Raw genomic sequence first — 20,224 nt, 5'->3', positions numbered from 1 at the left:
AAATCTTAAAAGATGTAACAAAGGGAAAGTTGTCATGGATGTAAAACAAAAGGATAATGTTGGGTTCTTGTTACCTGGTGTATTATTACTCAAAGTAGCAGTTGTCCCTGGCAAAACAGGAGTAACAACTGGAGGAGGAATTCCTGCTGCCATATCCAATAGAGGCTGAATAATTTCACTTTTGAACACATTATTCTTCTGCCACAAATTGAGCACTCTAACAATTTTACTCTAGGGAAGAAAGAGATGACATTTTAGACTTTACATTATCAAATCCCTATTCCAAGTTAAACAGCTTTTAAAATAAAACTACTGAGACTATGTTTAATATTCCTTATCATGGTTACAAGGGTCAGGAATGTGTTGTGGATTTTAGTGCCCTTTTTATATTAGGACTGGAAATCATGAAACTTCTCCAGTTTTAGAGAATAAAAAATAAGTCTATGTCAGCGGTCCCCAACCTTTACAGCTTGGCGGCCTGGCGGGGGGGAGAGAGGGGAACTGGCCCCCACTCGCAAAAGTAGAGCTATGCGTGTGCTCCAGCCAGCCACTCACACGGCCCAGATCCAAACAGGCCACAGCCTAATAGTGGGCCGCGGCCTGGGGGTTGAGGACCCCTGGTCTATGTGACACAATTAACATATGTTCAATTTGGATTAGATTTTCTCATTTCATTCCTACAAATCCACTGAATGATTCTAGTGATTCTATTATGAATCTAGTATATCTAGTGATTCAGATTCTGAATCTTCTAGCAGTGGCCACAAATTCTTAAAAAGTAAGAACAGAAAAGAATTCTATTATTGAAAATGAAAGGTTAATGTCCCCTTCCTCTGCAGCTACTTGTACACCTATTAAAATAGTTGGGGGTTAGGGGGGTTAGGGAAGAAAAGAAATTCTACTGCCTGAGTGAATTTAGTTTATGGGTTCCTAGATTACATCCAATGTAAATCTCTTTAGTTTAGTATTCTATTTAAACTGTTATTTAAATCCCTAAGACAGTGATGGTGAACCTTTAAGAGACCGAGTGCCCAAAAACTGGCCCCCTGCCCTGCCACACCCTGCCTGCCCGCAGGGCTACTCACCACCTCCAGGGCCCACCACAGATCGCCCAGGCAGTCCAGCAGCGCCATGGCGGCCACGGCCTCTGCCCACGCCCTGAAGCATCAACTGTGTGCGTTGGGGCCTGAGGGCAGAGTCTTGTCTACGCTGCCTGGCTGCCATGTCCTTGGCTGCGCTGCTCCGCGTAGGCCACACTCGGGGCAACTCTCCTCCAGGAAAGCTGCTGGTGAGGAGGGGGTCACGGGCGGAGGCAAGGCTGGGGCAATGGCATGTGTGCCCACAGAGAGGGCTCCGAGTGCCACCTCTGGCACCCGTGCCATAGGTTCGCCACCACTGCCCTAAGAACTTTAGAAACTCCTTTTCTCAATTTTATAGAGCTTAGCTCATTTATATACATAATGTATAGGCACTGTTATGCTTAATTTTATATATATTCTAGAAGAATATTATTATTGTATAACCTTCCTATGAATATATTATGCAATGTTTATTATACAATACCTGTGCAGATTAAAATCAGCATTACGTCTGCTAGAGCCAGAGTCTATCTATGCTTTTGATTTCATTATGGGGTTCAAAAATATGGCTGACATGCTATATGTTGAAATGATAATCAAGTACCAATAAACAATTACATTCTTTTCCTTCTATAATTCACTACCCAATAAAATTATGTTCCTTTCATTTGTTCTACACATCAAAAATAGTACTAAAAATATTGGAAAATGTTGATTGATATAATCTTAATTTTTCCAAAATAAACAGACATTTGCCTGTATGAAGTACCAACCTGAAAATTAATTACTGAAAAGCAAGGAAGTTGTATTTCTCAAGGAAAACAGAATACTGCAAGTTAATAGTAGATAAATGTGTGTGTCCTTTGAAAAGAGTGAAAATGGAAAAAATTTAAAACATACAAATGACGGTAGAAAGATAGCAAGTAGTATCTGAACTGCTGCAAAAAAATTGATTCTTTCCAAAACAAATAAAAATGACTGGGTTAAAGAATGTGTTTATGCCAAAAGTACTTTATTATATTGGATTGAGAATTGAATATGTCAAGGAAAAATAAAAGCTGAATATAATGGGACCAGATTCCTTAGGAAGGGTATGTGGTATAACCATAAAAAGATTATCATTCAATGAGTAGTGAATTAATATGGACTGAATACAAAAGGCAGTGACCATTATGAAAATACATTGAGATGGTTTGGTCATACAGAAAGAATTAATGAGATTGAAATTGTAAAATTAATATATGTTGGATGATGTTATATAGTAAAAGAAAGGTGAAGAAAGTTATGACTATAATAAATTGATGTTCTTAAGAGAGAAATGAGAAATTTAAAAAAATGAAAAGCAATATATGAAACATGACAAAGTACAGCAGTGAATGGTTTAGCTACATCTACTTTTCTTTTTTTTTAATCTCATGGGGGGGGGTTGTTGTTGTTGGGGTTTTTTTGGGGGGTTAATATTTTCTGCTCTTTTTCAGTATTCTGCATAACTGTTTACCCCAAAAGGGAATACAGTGAGGGTATGTGCAGTATTTTCTTCCCTACTCACAAACAGTATTATCTATTACTCAGGAACATTGTCAAGTAAAAAAAAAAAAGCATAAAAGTTTTGTAAACATTATATTTTTAACATAAATTGAACATTAATAAATTGTTTATTGGGGAAAGAGTGAAATGTAGAAGAATCCATACCTTATCATCCCCAGGGCAACGATATAAATTCTGGAAAGTGCTAATGATGTTATTGCTAAACCGAGGAGCAAAGACATCCTTTTCTTGTCCAAACTGATGCCGAGACTGCCGTACAATCGAGTCAATGACATATAAGCCAGGCACCTTGTATTCTGGTTTACACTACATAGAAATACAATAAGAATATAAATTTCCTATAAGATTTATTAGCTAGCAAATCTGTAGAAACTATGAATGCTCTTTTTTACAGTATGGTATTGTTTTATATTAAAATGTGCCATTCATATAGTATGCTATAATCATTTGTAACATTTCATTGTTGGAAAATTTCAATTACTTAAATTTCATTTATATAAAGGTAATAATAGTAGATAATTTTAGGGAAATGTACCTTCATTTTGATGTTAACAGTTGGAATATTCTAAGTTTTTTGAACTATTTAGATAATAACACAGCTAGTACTGGGGAACACTGCAATTTGTCAGAGGCATGACTTTACTAAGATGTACTCTATGCAGCAGTTATGCCACCAGCTGGTATTATGAGGAGGGGGGTAAAATTAAGATAAAGCTCCATACCAGAGGGGAGGCTTGTTCCCTGGAAGAGGTGAAACATTTGTGATGTTCCCCTTGTCTTATCAGTTTAAAGCCCAAGCACTGAAAGTGAAAGTCAGAGTCCACAGCAGAAAGGGGTAGAACCTAGTATGGTAATGTTCACTGTCACTCACAGAGATCTATTGTATGGGAGCATTTCAAATTTGCATAAGACCTATGATATGCTAACTGCACCTCTACTCACTTGAAGTAAGTCCCCCTGCAACTGATACTTTAGCTTGGACACTGTGTTTTTGGATCAATGTGCACCATAATTTACCCTCAGACAAATTATCTAATGTTATTATTAAAGAAGATATGTCAATATTTGGCAGAAGTAACTTAACCTTAAAGTTAACTTAATCAGACTCAATATCATCTATGAAGGTATGATTGTATGGAAACAAAAAGACAAATTAGAAAATGATTGCTGGATACCAATTTTATATAAGGTCAATTCATAAACGTCCTTCTGGAACTGAGATCATATCTTTGTGTGATGGGAATAATTGAAACTGTACAATATGTATTGACAAAGAGGGCCAATATCAAAAATCACACCATCATGTGTAGTTTGTTAGTATTAACTGTGTTGCTCACAATTTGCTCACATAGAATGACACTGGGTTGGACAGTACAAGCAACAAGACTATTGTCTCCAGGCTTGGACATTGCCACCTGTGCTCTTTAAAAAAATGCAGTAAGACTACTAGGCAATCTCCTATGGACCATAAATGTCAACAAATGTCAAGCCAATGCCAGGCTGAGGTTAATCTATTCTGATTCCTTTGAATGTTCTCATTCTATGGAACATTGTTTAGTTATTGTTCAAGTCGGTAGATGGTCTGCAAATGGCTGCACATGGCAAGATGTTCAAATATGTGTTCTCAACCTCTGGTAGAGCTGTTATTTAGTGCTGAGACAGCCATCTGAGGCAATCTGTGCTCTTATTTTGTTACTCTCAAAATATATGGGTAAATACCAAACTGAATTCAAATAATATCCATACAATAGATAAAACCCTTTATCATAAGCAAACAGTTATGCATTCTAGTTTTTGTGATCTAAGGGACTCACTGATTGGAAAGCAATCCATGTAAAGGAAGCAATAGTGGACTGAATCATAGTGGACTTTTGTTCTGATTTCCAAACAAGAAATAACTCTTATTTGATCCTTGCCCTTACAACTGCTCCACAGAGGAAAAATACCTACTGTACTCCATCAGATTGTAAATTGTGATAATATATCCATAATAATATAACATTAATATCTTTAATACATTTATCTATATTTAAATATCTAGATTCCTGAGTATTTAAATTACTAAAATATTTTTTGTTTGGTGACTTACCTTTTGAATGAATTTCTCAACACTCTGCACAACATGTTTGTAGAACTAAAAATAAATATATATAATTTGTTCAATAGGTTTGTTTGTTTATTTATTTATTTATTGTCATTCATTAAACAAATTTATATAGCTTTCCAACTCACATACAGGTTACTCTGGGCGGCTTGCAACATTTATATAGGTTCCATTATATACCATCTTCTTTCTTGTTTTAGCAATTTTCTGATTAACGTACTTTATTTAAAAGCCCCAAATAATTAGAGCCACAGTGAGGCATGCAATTGTTAATATTTAACATGTTTTCAGACAAGTTTCTTTTATGCAGAATTAAGAAAATATCCCAATAAACATAAAAAGTATAAATATTTAGAGGTTCCACATATTAAATGTTAATCAGTATTGACGTTTTTTTAAAAGAGAAATTGAGATAATGAGCAGGATACCCAGGTATTGCACTGTACTAACAAACTACCTGGACCACTTAAAGCTAAGAGGTATTTGTAAACTGTATAATCATTTTCTTACCTTTATGGCCTTGATTGCTGCTTTAGTAATCTGTGTCATTTTAGCCTTTGAAATAGGAGGTTTGTAATCATTCAGTGAGTAAAGCTGAAAGAAAAGAGATGACTGTGAATATAAATGGAAAAAACGCTTAAAATTTATGTAAGAACGTTAGATCCTCCAGTAATATTTTCATCAGATCAAAACTGAGCTTTAATTTATTGCAATCAATCATGTCTATTATTGATTCCAGGTGTGATCTGGCACTTTCATGAAACCCTGGATGATCTTGCATTGAGAGAACAGTATGGATCCCCAATACAAAAATACTAGCATTCTCCAGCTTCTGGAGTAGAGCTATAGAATCTATTAGTTAAGTTTAAAACTGAAAAAAAAAGTAGGAGCTTACCCCTTACCTTAACTCTGTCCCTTAAAAGAGACTGGTTTGGGTAGAAGCAAGGCTAGCAAATTTTTTTGTTGAAACCAAACTTAAAAGTCAAATGTGTAACAGTGAATCAAGGAATCCTTTTCATTTTCACCACATTAGGGACCACACTGCAGTAAAGCCTGAAATCACTGTTCATCTAGATACATTACAACGTGTCAACAATTATTACAGCCCCCCCCTTTCTTCTTTTTCTTTTATTCCCCTCTGGGTTAGTTCTCTCTGCCATTTTTGGTTTTGTTTTATGTTGCTTTATTTTATTTATTTTTTACCATTTTGAAAACTGCCCAAAATTGGGCAACATATACATTTAATTAATATTATAATATAATATAATATAATATAATATAATATAATATAATTAGTATAGTATAGTATTAGTATTAGTATTAGTACAGTACAGTACAGTACAATAAATTTGCATAACACCACTAAAAAGTGTTGTGGTAAGGCTTGGTGTGAGCAAGATACAAATTCAGATGAAGTTATTATAACCATTATCTGAATCTACAATTCATCATTGATTTACTTAGCATGACATTCATACATCAGGAAAAAGTTAACCATGTATTTTAAAGAAAGGAAAATCAGAAATGATGGTCAGCCATCTTAAAGATGATTATGATACTGTCCAAACTGGAGAGTTATCAATTATTATCATGATCAATAGCTGATCATAATTGGATGTGCTACCTGAAACTTAACAGATGAAGAAGATTTACTGATGCATAGCAAGGAGCCAGTCTCACTCTTTCATTGAAACCAGTATTTGCCTGCCTGTTTGCTTCTTGAGATTTTCACTCTTATGCCCCTTTCTACCTGAGTTTCACAGTTCCTGGGTGTGAGTATTCCCCTATGAAAAAGTTCTATCTAGTCAAGTGTTTTATTGCCACTATGTATTCTTAAATGGAAAGATGCCACCTCACTGGGGGGTGGGATAGGAAAATTCAGAGCACAATCAGAAACTCACAAATTCACATATTTAAGATGTTAAATAGCTAGACCAAGTTTTCCCATGTTCAATGAAGTTTAAATAAAAGAAGACCATATGTACTATTCTTAAAAACAGGAAATATTCTGGACACAACTCCTGAGCACACCAACACAGGTTCATATATTCTTACACTGTTCAATGTTATCCACTTTTCCTAGTCCATACATGAGCAATATAACGCCTTTGGCACCATAGTACCCAGCATCCCTAAATACCACCAATGAAACAATAATGAAGCCAAATTGTCCAAGCTTTCAGGGCTTTTGCATGAGAGCTTGCATATATATATGTGGGGGGGGGGGAGAATCTCAGCTCTTTACAAGCCTCAAGCAGATCTGCTAGTTAAAATGATTGCCAATCCTTATCTTACTTCCTATTCCACTTAAATACAATAGTACTATGCATCTAAATCTAAGTGCTATTTCCCACTCTCTGCCCAATATTTTTCATGTATTAAAAATACTGAAAAACTATTTCTGATTTATGCAAATCTCAAAGCAAATGGATTACAACAATAGAAATTTATAAAATAATAAACTCAGTAGTTGCAAATACTAATATTAGTCTTGAAAAATGTTTATACAATAGTTGAATCATAGCTATAAATTCAATCAACCTGCCCCAAAGAGCAATATTGAAATTAATAATTAGTGGTTATTATAAACTTGTGGATCTAGTGAGAGTTTTTCTTCCATATAAAAGTCATCTCCTCTTACTCCTGCCAACTGACTTCAAATAAAGTGTAATGGGCAAGGGTCCAGATGGCAAATGGTAGTGTAAACTTCTACAAGCATCACAATCATATCCTCAAGGTTGTAAAAAATGAAATAGATTCTATACAACTGTCCTAGATTATATTAAATATTTTAATTAAAATTGAAACAAAATTATGTAGAACAACACATTTCAAAATGTTGTGCACATTTGTTGCAGAAAGCACTTGAGAGTTGCAAGATGTTTTCCAGAGTAGATGACAACAAAAGCTGCACTGGACAAAAACACTGAACATGTACTAAGAGAGCAAAATAACATTTCTTTGCTACACTGACCCTTGTGGGAGTGGATAACTGTGAACCCTTGCTATTTGCTTGATTTTTCTATGCCAGGGATGTCAAACTACCAGCCCCTGGGCCAGATGCATCATAGCGAAACACGCCCACCCCACTGCTGGCAATGGCAAAAAAGTTGAGATATATCGTGACATGTCAAGTGACATTGCAAGTTTGACATTCCTGTTCTATGCAGAGGAAGCAAACACCTTCACAAAGAGATTACCACAAACTACCCTAACTCCAGATAAACTTTACTGAGAACTGAATTTGACACTATTCCTACTTGACTCTGCCACATGATATAGAAAAGTTTTGAAGTTTAACAATCTAACTCCAAATCAGCTAAGCTCCACCTTCAACATTATCCATTTTTCCCCATAAAATTTAGCATAGGGAACCATTGTTAATGTATGATATACAACTTACTCTATCAAGAAAAGTAACACAAAGCAAGTATCAAAGCCCCCCACACAGCTTTTGTTATTGAACATTTTGTGAAGTTTGCAATGAACTCAATAAACTTCATCCATTGTTATCCTTCCACTCTGACATAAGAGTGAGGCCAAAAGAATCTGATCCTGCTACATATTGCCTATAGTTTATGTTTGTTTATGTTTATTTAGATTTGTATACCGCCCTATCTCCCTTACGGGACTCAGGGCGGTGAACAGGCGATAACAAAAATCACAATAAATATCTATTCTAAAATCAAATTAAATAAATAAAGGCCTGCTCTAAAATACCCCATATAAAAACCTATACTAAAACCTAATTAAGACTACGCCAGGCCGGCCACACGAAATAGATGAGTTTTCAGGGCTCGGCGAAAAAGGCGCAGGTCCGCAGTTGTACGTAGGTCGGGGGGTAGGTCATTCCAGAGGGCAGGAGCTGCTACAGAGAAGGCTCTCCCCCTGGGGGTCGCCAGCCGGCATTGACTGGCCGACGGCACCCTAAGGAGGCCCTCTCTGTGGGAGCGGACTGGTCGAAGGGAGGTATTTGGTAGGAGGCGGTCTTGCAAATACCTAGGTCCATTGCCATAGTACACATCAAAGGTCCAAAGAAATGCTAACTAGCCCAGGAAGTATTCATTCTTCTGGTTTACCCACAATATAGTGTCTTTATGACAACACCCCCCCTTCTTAGTGAAAATAAAAAGCTAATAATATCTTTAGTACTGCAAACTGTACTATACATCTGTAAAATAAGCCTGGATTTTAAAGCATTTGTTTGGAAGGATTAGTAAATGCTTCTTTTAGGATTTCTGGAAGTCAGAAAAACAAATCTGCAGCAAATTCATCTTTGAAAAACAATGGCAGCTATACTAGATAACAAGGCCAAATCAAGGAGAAACCCAATGTGAAAAAGTAGGCAAATACTGACCCAGTGACAAAATCTGTTCCAAAACTTTGCTTAGTCAGAAATTATTTAATACTCAAAGAAACAATACATTTTCAGATACTTGCATTTTTATGATATTATGCTATTCAGCCATTAAACAAAAATCAAACCTCTCAATTTAAGTGGATCTTACTACAAATTCCATCTTAGATTCATATAGCTGCATCACGTGACGTGTCGTGATGTATAGTGACTTTTTTCACCTTGCCGGAGGTGGGGTGAGTGCGGCTTCCATGTGACACATCCGGCCCGTGAGCCAGTAGTTTGACACCCCTGCTTTAGTTTATAAAGATTTAGAGTAACAGTAACCATTACATATTGTGTTAAAAGTATTTTGCAATACTGTATAGGAAAAGAAGTATATAGGTTTCATTGTACTGGATTATATATATTTTATTGCAGATGATTAATTACAACTAATTTGAAACAAAATAAAAATCTCAAAAAAAATTATAAATTATCTTTAGTGGCCATTTACTCTTAATTTTCTTTCAATAACATTTATCTACATGCTGTCTACTCACTCTTTTTAATTTCCTAGCTTCTCTACCTTCATTTTTGTTCTAAAATGAATGGCTAAGCAATGAAATTGTGTTGCTTTCAGTACAGTTTGAAACCAGCATGATTGTAGGAAATGAAGGTGCTTATCATTTTCTTTTATAGCAAAATCTGCTCTATTTGCTAATTTTGCATAAAATAACTTAAAAATATGAAAGGATTTTTCTTCTTTTACCTCTGTAGCCATCTTCCCAATTCCTAATATACAATGAAGAATCAAGAGACACCAATTCATTAAAAAAAATCCCCACTATCATTAATATTGAAATCTACAGAAACAGCAGCAAAATATTCAAACCAAAGATATTGCTTTTCAAAAAGCCTTACTTTTTCTTTATACTGCTGAGATTTGACCAATCCAATTTTAAATTTATGGTTTGTAGATTTGGCATAATTATTACATAATATCTTATCCTTCTCTCAAACCAGAAAAAAGATGAGTCATGGTTTCCCAGATCAATGTACTGACAGATGAAAAATATTATGTTCTCATTAATATATCTAAAAGAATATTAAAACATGATTTTGAAAATCAAACTGCAAAAGCAATTCCCCTAAACAAAATATATGAATTCAAAATTATAGTTTCCAAGCAGAAATTATTCTTTAAACTTTATTTTGAAGGCTAATTTTATTTTAAGAATATGTATATATCGAGAGAAAAGAAAAGGGTTATGGTAGATACTTTAGATAAAGGAAGAGAGTTATTAAACTACAGATTGCATTTAAAGGGAATTCTTTTCATTTAGATTAAACATCCATTTAATCCAGTATACTGTTCCAAAAGTAAACACATTAATAGTTCACCTTGTGGTTCTTTCTGCATTATGTTTCATCTGATATAGGTCTATTCTATAAAAATGTAAGCCCGCCTGCGTTATCTTTTATGTATCCAAAATGGCTAAGATTTTACACATGAACCAGAAACTCTAACTTAAAGTGATTTAAAAATGTTAACTTGTTTGGGCATAACAAAGCATAATTCTTGAATTGGATTTCACACTACGTTTCTTTATGTACACAAATGTAACAATCTGTGCATGCTGTTTGTTCAAATCGCAATTAAAGAAATCAGGACTCCTGACTTATTTTTTATCAATGAACAGGAACAACAAAAAAAGAATCAATCAGATGCAATAAAATTACTATGAATTTATATTACTATTATATTATTTTATAATAAAATAGATGGCAACACTTTCTAAAGTAGGTGGATGAATTAGTAAATAAAAGTACAGAATAATAAACATAAGTATGAATGGTCAAAAAACGATAAACTGAAATAATGGCATTGTTTCACAATTAAACTATTATAGAGAACAAAACAAATTAAACAAAAAACCCTACCGCTATGTTAGTGAAGTTCAAAAAGGGGGAAATATTCTCACTATTACTGTGATAAGTTGAAGATGAGCAGTGGGAAATTTACTTCCACTTGTCAACATTCTGATACATTAAAAAGTCAAGTAACCAAATTCACTTTAGTTTCTGCTAAATTGCTGGTTTAGCAACTTAATCTGATATAAAAACTTTGTGTCTGTTGGTATTTTCTATACTTCAATTTCTTTTCTTTTAATTTTATCCAATATTGTTTGTATCTTCTCTTGAGATTTCTTTTTCACAAGGCAACTGTGCTGAATAAGATAACCCTACTTAACAGGCTTACTAACATCCCAATCATTAAATCTGTACCTTTTCCCAAACTATTGTCAAAAAAATTATTCAGATTCTTTTTATAATTCTCTATAACCTTTTCATTCAGATTTCATTCAGTTTTCATCTCAGAGTTAAAGTTTTTCTTTTGAGTATTAAAAGCCAAGGAGATGACTGGTATATAAATTAAGAAGAGAAAGGGAAAAGAAACTCATAGAGAAAATTCAAGAGGGTGAGACTGTGTTAACAGATAATGAATCTATTCAGAGGTTCTTTTATAACTTTTTCCCCAACTTATATAAAAAACAGGAAATGGATTTGGAATAGATGAATTATCTACGAAAACAACAAGTAGCAAAACTTTCACAAGCCCAGAAAAAATCAATGCACCTATAACAACTTTTGAAATATGAGACGTCATTAAAAAGATGAAAATGGGTAAAGCACCAGGTTCATATGGACTTTGGAGTCAATACATGTAGACCTCGACTTACAACCACAATTGAGTCCCAAATCTATGTTGTTAAGTGAAATGGTTAAGTGAATTTTCCACCAATTTACAACCTTGTCACAGTTGTTAAGTGAATCACTACAACTGTTAAGTTAGTAACACGGTTGTTAACTGAATCGGAATTCCCCATTGATTTTGCTTGTCAGGTCACAAGAGGTGATCACATGACCTTAGGACACTGCAACCATCATAAATATGAGTCAGTTGCCAAGCGTCTGAATTTTGATCACATGATCATGAGGATGCTGCAACAGTCATAAGTGTGAAAAACAAAGTAACATTTTTCAGTACTGTTGTAACTTTGAACTGTTACTAAATGAACTATTGTAAATTGAGGACTACCTGTACAACAAATATTTTGAAGATCAACTTCTACAGCCACTTAAGAATCTAATGAATTCTATTTTAAAAGATTCTATAATGCCCAGAACTGGAAAGAAGCCAATGTTGCTTTATTGCCAAAAGAAGCTCAGGATATTTTTTAATGGAAAAATTACAGACCAATATCACTGCTAAATAATGATTACAAACTTTTTATTGCAATATGCGTTGAAAGATTGAAGTTTTACATATTTTTATCCACAAAGATCAGTCTGGATTTTTGCCCAAAAAGCAGCTAAGAGACAACTGAAAACTGTCTTAGGTGTTACTGAGTATTTACAATACCACAATCAGAAAAAGCAGCATTAATATTTTTGAACCTGGAGAAAAGTTTTGACAATTTAAATTGGGTCTTTATGTTTAAAGTATTGGAAAACATGGACTTTGAGAAGGAAACATTCATAGGATTAAGTTGATGTATATATCTCAGCAAGCTGATGTTATTGAGGTTTGATTAAGCCATGTCAGATTAAAAAGGCTACAAGGCAAGGATGTCCTTTATATCCTATACTTTTCATTGTGGTTTTAGAAGTTCTGTTAGAGAGATTAGACAGGAAAGGAAAATATTAGTTTTGAAGATAAAAAAAGAAATGTATAAACAGAGAAATTTTGCTGATGATTTAGTTTTGATTCTACAAAAGCAACTAGTGGAGTGGAATATTTAATGAAGAAGCTGAATGACTTTGGGACTCCAGCTACTTCTTCAACATAAAGAAAGGGTTTTTTGGTTAATAATATAACGATTACAGGATAAGGAAGTTTTGATGAGAACATCAGGTTTTAAAGTGGAGAAAAAGACTAAGTGTTTGGGGTTACATTGACTAATACAAACATTAAGTTACTTCCGAATAATTACATGACTATTTGGAATGATATTAAAAAGGATTTATAAAGGTGGAAAAAAATTTCAATTACCTTTGTTGGGTAGAAATTTTGTAATTAAGACGAATGTTTTACCTAAGATGTCTTTTTCCAAATGTTAGCAATATTGATTACTGATGTTCTATTTAAGCAAAGGGAAAATGGTATTTTTAAATTCATATGGCAAAGGGAAAAAACCCAAAAATTAAATGTAAACTGTTGCAAAGTGTGAAAAAGAGGAAGGCTACCAAATTTTAAATTAGACATTGAATCTTGCTGTTCAGTTTGTATAAAGAATTGGGTGAACTGAGACTACTAGTCTTGTAGGGCAACAAATTGAGATTTGTTGTACTACAAGGGTAAATGCAGATTTTAAAAATCATTTTATTAAACATGTCAACCTAATAGTTTGGAACAAATATTAAAAAAAGCTCTTACCTAGGATACCTTGTTGGCCATCATCCCCCAAAATCTTTTTTTACAGGAGCAATGAAAACAAGACTAATCTGGTGGAACTGTGGTAAATAATATGTTTTACTCAAGATAAAGCTAATTTTGAGGAAATAAGAAGGGTATGTTTGTCATTGGTTGACATATATATCACAAAAAGGTTTAATTTAGATAAGCATGGTTTTGAATTTGCAAAAAGTGAATTTGAAAATGCATTGTGTAATGATGAACATGTTATTGCTAAGATTTATAAAATATTGTTGAAACTGAATTTGGAAAATGAATATGTTAAAGATTGTATGATTTGGTTATAATATAATGACTGATCAATGGGAAAATATGTAGATGAATGAAGATTGCACTGAATTATAATTTGAAATAATTTTTTTTGTAAAATGCCTAAAAATTGTCAAAATGTATAAAGATGTTTCAAGCTTATGCTAGAAATGCAATTGTAAAGACGATACTTTTATCATCTCTGGTGGACTTGTGATGAAGCAAAAAAATATTGAGACTAGATTTTTTTTTTCTTAATTCAGAAGATTTTTTAAAAATATATAAAACTGAAACCAGATGTTTTTCTTTTAGGTTTGATGGATCTGGATTTTATACTCAAAACTAAAAAAATGAAATTTTGATTGGAGGTTGTGATGATTAGAATGACTTTGTTGTTATAGAAATGGCTTGAAACTTTTAGAAATGTAAAGCAAAAGGTTGGGTTTATCCTTTTTTTTCTACTGCACTAAAAAAAGTCAGTCACTATTTTTTCCCCCTTTATTTCTGCATTTTTTTTCTTTCACTTTCTTAATTTTTATTTCTACTTGTATTTTATCTTACAATAATTTTGAAAAAACTTTTTAAAAAACAGGTAACCAAAGCATCTCTATCAATCAAAAAGCTAAAGGTAAAGGACTCCCTGTGGATTTTACTCTACTAGTCATTGCCAACTATAGAGGGCAGCGCGCGTCTCCGTTTCAAGGCCACTGAGTCAGCACTGTCTGAAGACATTTCCAGCTCATGTGGCCAGCATGACATCACAGAGCATCACAAGCATTCTTCGACAGACGATTTCTACTATCACTTCAGTACAAAATTAGGATTATTTTTTTAACAAAAACGTTAAAATGTAGGGGTAGGGGTTTGCAAAATATTGCAAACTCAAAACTTGTTTCGAACAAACTGGATAGTCTTACAAATCTGGACGTGTTCTCATTCTGAAATATTTCCTCTCCGACCTCAAAATATATCTATTTCAAGATTAGAATATTTCTGAAATGGCTAGAATAACCCATTACAAGCTTGAAACAGCCACACAGCCCTATAAGCAGTTTTTTGGGTTCACAGGATATAAACATTAATATCTATTAATGCCTCAACTAGAGAAACTAATATCTGGTTGGTAATCAATAATATGTCTGTTTTTTATTGTTTATACATAGGATTTTGTTTCTGTATCCCTGTAAAAGAAAGAACATTGAATATAAAATCTATTTTTTTAAAAAAAAAAGTTCTTAGCTACTCCACGTTATTTTATAGGAACATAAGAAACAAGTTTACATGCTGCTTAATAGAAATCTTTATGAACTAATATTTTAGCCAAAGCTATCTATTTTTTTTTTAAAAAGATACTATTTCCTTGTATTTGGGGAACTAAATTAAAACCTAATAAGTATTATAAATATTATAAATTACAATGAATAAAAGTAACTTAAATGGTATTGAAAACTTACATGTTACATATTACATGTTACATTATTCAATGCCAGTAACATGTCTCTATGTGCAGTTGGTAGACTTGAAGTATTTTAGCAAAAGGTGAAACAAAGACAGATGCTTTCTATACTTTACTTAAATCTTAAGGATGGCTTTTGTTGTTTACATATTCTAAGAAAGCAGTTGTATTTCAAAGTTATCTAGTTGACTTCTGCCCCATCTCTATTGATTCACTTTGCATATGAGAATGTAAAATCAACAGGGAGGAACAGAAAAAAGTCATTGATGCTGCTGAGCATGGTGCTGAAAAAGAGTGAATAGAACTGATTGTGAGTCAAGAAATATTAGCAGAAAAACAATCCAAATTCTCTTCACAAATCATATTGGGCTTCCCCTTGTTAAAATTCCTAATGAATGTCAATCTTAATGTATACTACCATACTTGCAGATAGCATTGTACAGGAAATTTATAAGTAGATGATAATTGTGCCTAGATTTTTTTCATTCATTTGAAATTATTTCAATGTATAGAATAAACAATTATACATTTAACAAGAGTAAACACAAGTTCAAATGGTCACAAGCTCTATTAAAAGACACACCACTGTATTTTCTAAATCAACAACAAACTGTTTATTTTGAAAATTATTAGGAAGATGTTCTTTGGAATGTACAGGAGCCCATGCACAGGGTCTCTTTAAAGAAGAAGCATCTTTCTTATAAGCTTGAGAAAGTCACAGCTGCTTTAATGGGTTGTATGAAAAACTCACTGTACTGGTACTTCTGTACCTTCCAAAGCAATTTTTCCAAATCATTTTCAAAACATGATCTGTATGTTTTGGACTATAACTCTGACAAGACATGGTTAGCACTGTCAATAGACAGCTATTTTGAAGGTGGTTTTACAAAACTCTAACCACACAAATCCTTGCTAACAGTTTGAGAATATTCTGCTATAGAAGAAAAGAGTTTATTTCCAAGATATTGCAGATAGGGTATGCTGCCTATTCCAATCCGCTATCCCCCGCATGGTGTTTTATGTTTCTTTTGTATTTAAACAGTGTTAGGTTTTGCTTCTTAATTTTATGGATACAGATTTAATTAGCCTGAGTAAAATCAGAAGCAGCTCCTGATTCTACAATATTGTTGAAGCCAAACATGTCTAGGAAATATTTGAATGGAAGAACACCAAGGAATCTTAGTTAAGCTGCCTTAAATTCAAAGAAAAGATATATAAATGAAATAAGTTTCTTATTTCAAAGGGAAATAAAAGGCAAAAATAAAGAAGATTTGTTTCAAATGTAAGTATAAACTATAGCAGCTACAGATGTGAAGACCTGTAAAAAAAATACAGGAAAAAAGATGAAAAACTGAAATGAAAATTTTGCAGAACAGTGGGGGGGGGGGAATCTCATTATTCAATATTTTCTATTTTAGAATGACTAAATGCTTAAAAATTGTTCACAGTCCACAGGATGAACATTTGTATATACAAACCAATCTGCAACATTTGTGAATATTTTCACCTAAATACAGATATCAATGTTTTCCATGGCATATAAAGTATGCACTTTTTTCATACTGGCCATATATAAAATGGTTCCTGTCTAAAATATTTATCTTATTTATTATGAATTTGGGGTTTTATTAAGGAACGTTCTTTTCTTGCCAAGCTTAAAAATTAATTAAATCAAATGATCTGTAGACAAAATGATTTTTTTTTCAAAAATCTGTAAATGTTTTTCTACTAGATCTAGCCACATTATATGCCATTAAAACAAAGTGATCACATAAATCGGATTATAATCCTTAAAAAAAATCCAGCCAATTGATTAAGTATCACACCTATAGTACAACTTGAAGGGCTGGCATTGAGAAATTCTGAACAGCTTAAGGCAAACAGTTCAAGCTTGGATTGTTAATATTCCTTGTTAATATTCCTTGACTCACAATAAGTTCATTATTATTTTTTGTTTCACATAATTTTTTTTATCAAACCAACAATTACAGTTTGTAAATTATAATGTACTTATGAATCTAGGGTTAAGGCAGATACTGTAGCTGAATTATTCAATCCTATAAATGTACACTTGAATGTAAACTCACAAAGGTTGAATATCATTAATCTCATTAAATGCAATTTTAGGCATGTTTAGCCAAAAGTAAAACCCATTAAATCTAATAGTGCTTATTCCATAGTGGCAGAACCTAAATGCAGCCAAAAACAGAATTATAATACAACCCTATAGCTGTCTATTCAAAAGTAAACTTGATTTGAGTAAAATTTAATGAAGTTTCTTCAGATTTCAACTCTACAACACTCTACTTGTGTATGTTGTGGTAAGCTAATTTACATATTTTAGGACAATATTAACCGGAAATGATACTTATAGAAGCTCTCTGTACACTTGAAAGCACCTAAAACATACATGAAGTCTTTTGTTTTCAAAACAAATGGCTTCTCATAAAAATTAAATGTTTATAATATTTCATTTCTACTTGATGTGTGTTTTTTGTTTATGGTCTAATCCAATTAATATTCTCTGAGAAGCAATTTCCATGGCTTTCAATGTAACCTACTCTGAAGTAAGTATTTGTAATTATCACCCTTTTAGCTTCTGTGTGTTTACTCAAAAGTAAATCCACCAGGTTCAATACAACATAACCAGTAATTCAATATTATGTCTGCATTTGTACAACACACCCATAGTTAAGTGAACCATGGTTTACTTAAATTTTCTAAATTCAAGATAAACTGAACTATGAATTAATCACAGAAGCTGGGTTCATATAACAAACCAATTAATCACAGAAGCTGGGTTCATATAACAAACCAAGCTAAAAGTCTGTGATTTCACATATCATCTAAACAGCCTACATATAATTTCATGACTGTAGAAATCTTCTTGCAAACTGATCTTAAAAATGGTAGCACCGCTAATATAAAAACGTTAACAATATCGGAGATCCTCATAAAACAAATGTGTGTTATTTTCTCCTTTTACAACTCTCCCCAAAGTTAATTTTTCACAGTATCAAATCCATTTGCTTAATCAAGTAGTGTAATATTTGCACAATGGAAGCAAAGTAAACAATATTTTATGTTCAGGAAATAGATGATCCTCCTCCTTAGCAACCCGTTTCCTATTATCTCCGTATTATTATTATTTTTTTCAAATTAACCAAAATAAATTAAATAGCCTGTGTTATTAATTCAGCAGTTTTGATTGGTTGAAATTAAGTCACTCCCCCCCATTTAGCAGACTATTCCGCATATATAGCAGAACTCCTAAGATATCCTTTCCTTAGGAGTTGTGAGTGTGCTGCTTTCCCCAAGGCTAACGGAGATGCAGACTTTTTTTTATTTTTTTTTAGGCCTCTTCCATCATCCGGAGCGTTGCTGTCTCCTTATCCCAAACACAACCTAAGTAAGCCAAGACTAATACACTGGATTCTTAAGGGTTGGGTGCAGCAGACCCCAACCTTCATCTGCGGTGTACATACGCTCTATAACGTAAGCTAGCACAACTGTATTTGTGGGGAGAGTGTTGGGGGGGAAATATACCCCTGGCAGGGGGAGGTATTTAAAAGGGGTAGAAAATGGGGGGGGGCGGAGAAGAAATTGGGGGGGAGGGGAAAAAGCTAGCTAAGCGGGTGGTTAAAAACCCAGAAAAACAAGGCAAGCTTGCCGTTTCGTTTTTCCCTCCTTAATTCCAGCCCTGCTTCGTGCTACACCATCGTCAGAACAGTGGAAGTAGGAAGACGCGCCCCCCCCCCGCACCCGCTCCACTTTTCTTCCTCCCTCGAACAGCCCCGGTTTCCCCAACGGCATCTAGGCCTCTCTTCCACCCTAGTAGTAGCGCCGAAGGACGGCAGCGGCAGCCGCGGCACCCCCTCCCTGATCTCGGGCGACAAGAGCCTCTTCCCCCGCATCCCCTCCTCGGAGTCCCAAGACAGACCTCGCTATTAAAAGCTTTCACGGCCTCCATGTTGTGTGGCGGAGGAAAAGGCTTAGAACCGCGCCGAAAGGGGGGTTGTTCTCCGCTGGGGTGACGGCGGTCGGCTTCTTTCACGGGCCACCGGGCCTCGTCGCCATGACGGGGTAGCGGAGGGTTAGGGGGGCGGACGGGTCGGGGAAAAGGGGGCGCCTCCCAACTCCGCTGGGCCGCCCCAGGGCAGGCTCGGCTGGCGCTGCAGGGACAAACACGCAATAGCTGCGGCGCGGGCACCAATATGGCGGGCGGGAGGGCTTGCAGCGGCGTAGTTCCCTCCGAGAGCAGCCGAGACGCGGGCCAGAGCGGCTCCTAGCGGGCGAGCCCGAGCCGTGGAGAGGCGCGGCGGCCACCAGCGAGGTAGCGGGCAAGAGTGTCTTTTAGGGTTGTCTTCTGGTACCCTAGCGATGGCTCCGCGAGAGAACGGACTCCCCTCGCAGGAGAAGGGGCGGTCCTGCGGCGGGGTGAGGGATGGCGACACCGGGGCGCGGCGGACGCCCCCCCCTCCTCTCCGACCCGGAGAACGGGCAAAATCGGGAAAGCGAATGGAGTCCTATGCTTTATTTAGCGGTCGAGCCTACTCGAAGATAAAATTGCTACTTTCTTGTGGATATGTAGGGGAATCTTACTGAAAAGTTGTATGCATAGGAAAGAAAGCCTTTCTTACTGAAATATCTTAAACGGCCCTTCGGAAATGGATACTTGCCCTTGCTTGAGGGAACTGGGTTAGCATCGATTATGTATCTCCTACCCCTTTGGTAAAATATTTTACTTGCTTTTGCTTAATCCATCAAAAATCCAAAGTCTGTAAATTTGTTCTCATCCTCTGCCTCATTTCCTTCTGCAAACCTGAGGTTCCATATCCAGTGTAGCCTTAATTTGGGGAAGGGTTAATACAGTCCTAAAATTTAATAAAACCAAACAAAACGCAGCAATCAATTAATTTACTTAAAAAAAATATTGAAACTGGCCAACAGCCCTGGACTTTCTGGGTATTTA

General features: G+C 34.9%; 1 protein-coding gene across 1 annotated transcript in view; it reads right to left on the bottom strand.

Annotated features, from left to right (window-relative positions):
• The window catches only part of SCAF8 (SR-related CTD associated factor 8), a 41,629-nt gene extending 22,407 nt beyond the window's left edge, over nucleotides 1-19,222 (bottom strand). The window contains exons 1-5 of the mRNA XM_015823151.1: nucleotides 19,193-19,222; nucleotides 5,242-5,325; nucleotides 4,717-4,761; nucleotides 2,772-2,933; nucleotides 75-231 (exon numbers count right to left, since the gene is read on the bottom strand). Coding sequence (XP_015678637.1) covers nucleotides 75-231; nucleotides 2,772-2,933; nucleotides 4,717-4,761; nucleotides 5,242-5,325; nucleotides 19,193-19,222 — 478 coding nt within the window. The remainder of the gene's footprint in view (nucleotides 1-74; nucleotides 232-2,771; nucleotides 2,934-4,716; nucleotides 4,762-5,241; nucleotides 5,326-19,192) is intronic.
• Nucleotides 19,223-20,224: the final 1,002 nt, after the last annotated feature.

Source organism: Protobothrops mucrosquamatus, unplaced genomic scaffold (assembly GCF_001527695.2).
Source record: "Protobothrops mucrosquamatus isolate PMUCROS unplaced genomic scaffold, P.Mucros_1.0 scaffold1784, whole genome shotgun sequence".
In the NCBI taxonomy this organism is placed as follows: Eukaryota; Metazoa; Chordata; class Lepidosauria; order Squamata; family Viperidae; genus Protobothrops; species Protobothrops mucrosquamatus.
The sequence above is the reverse complement of the archived record's forward strand: the minus strand, read 5'-3'. Positions and strand labels throughout refer to the sequence as shown.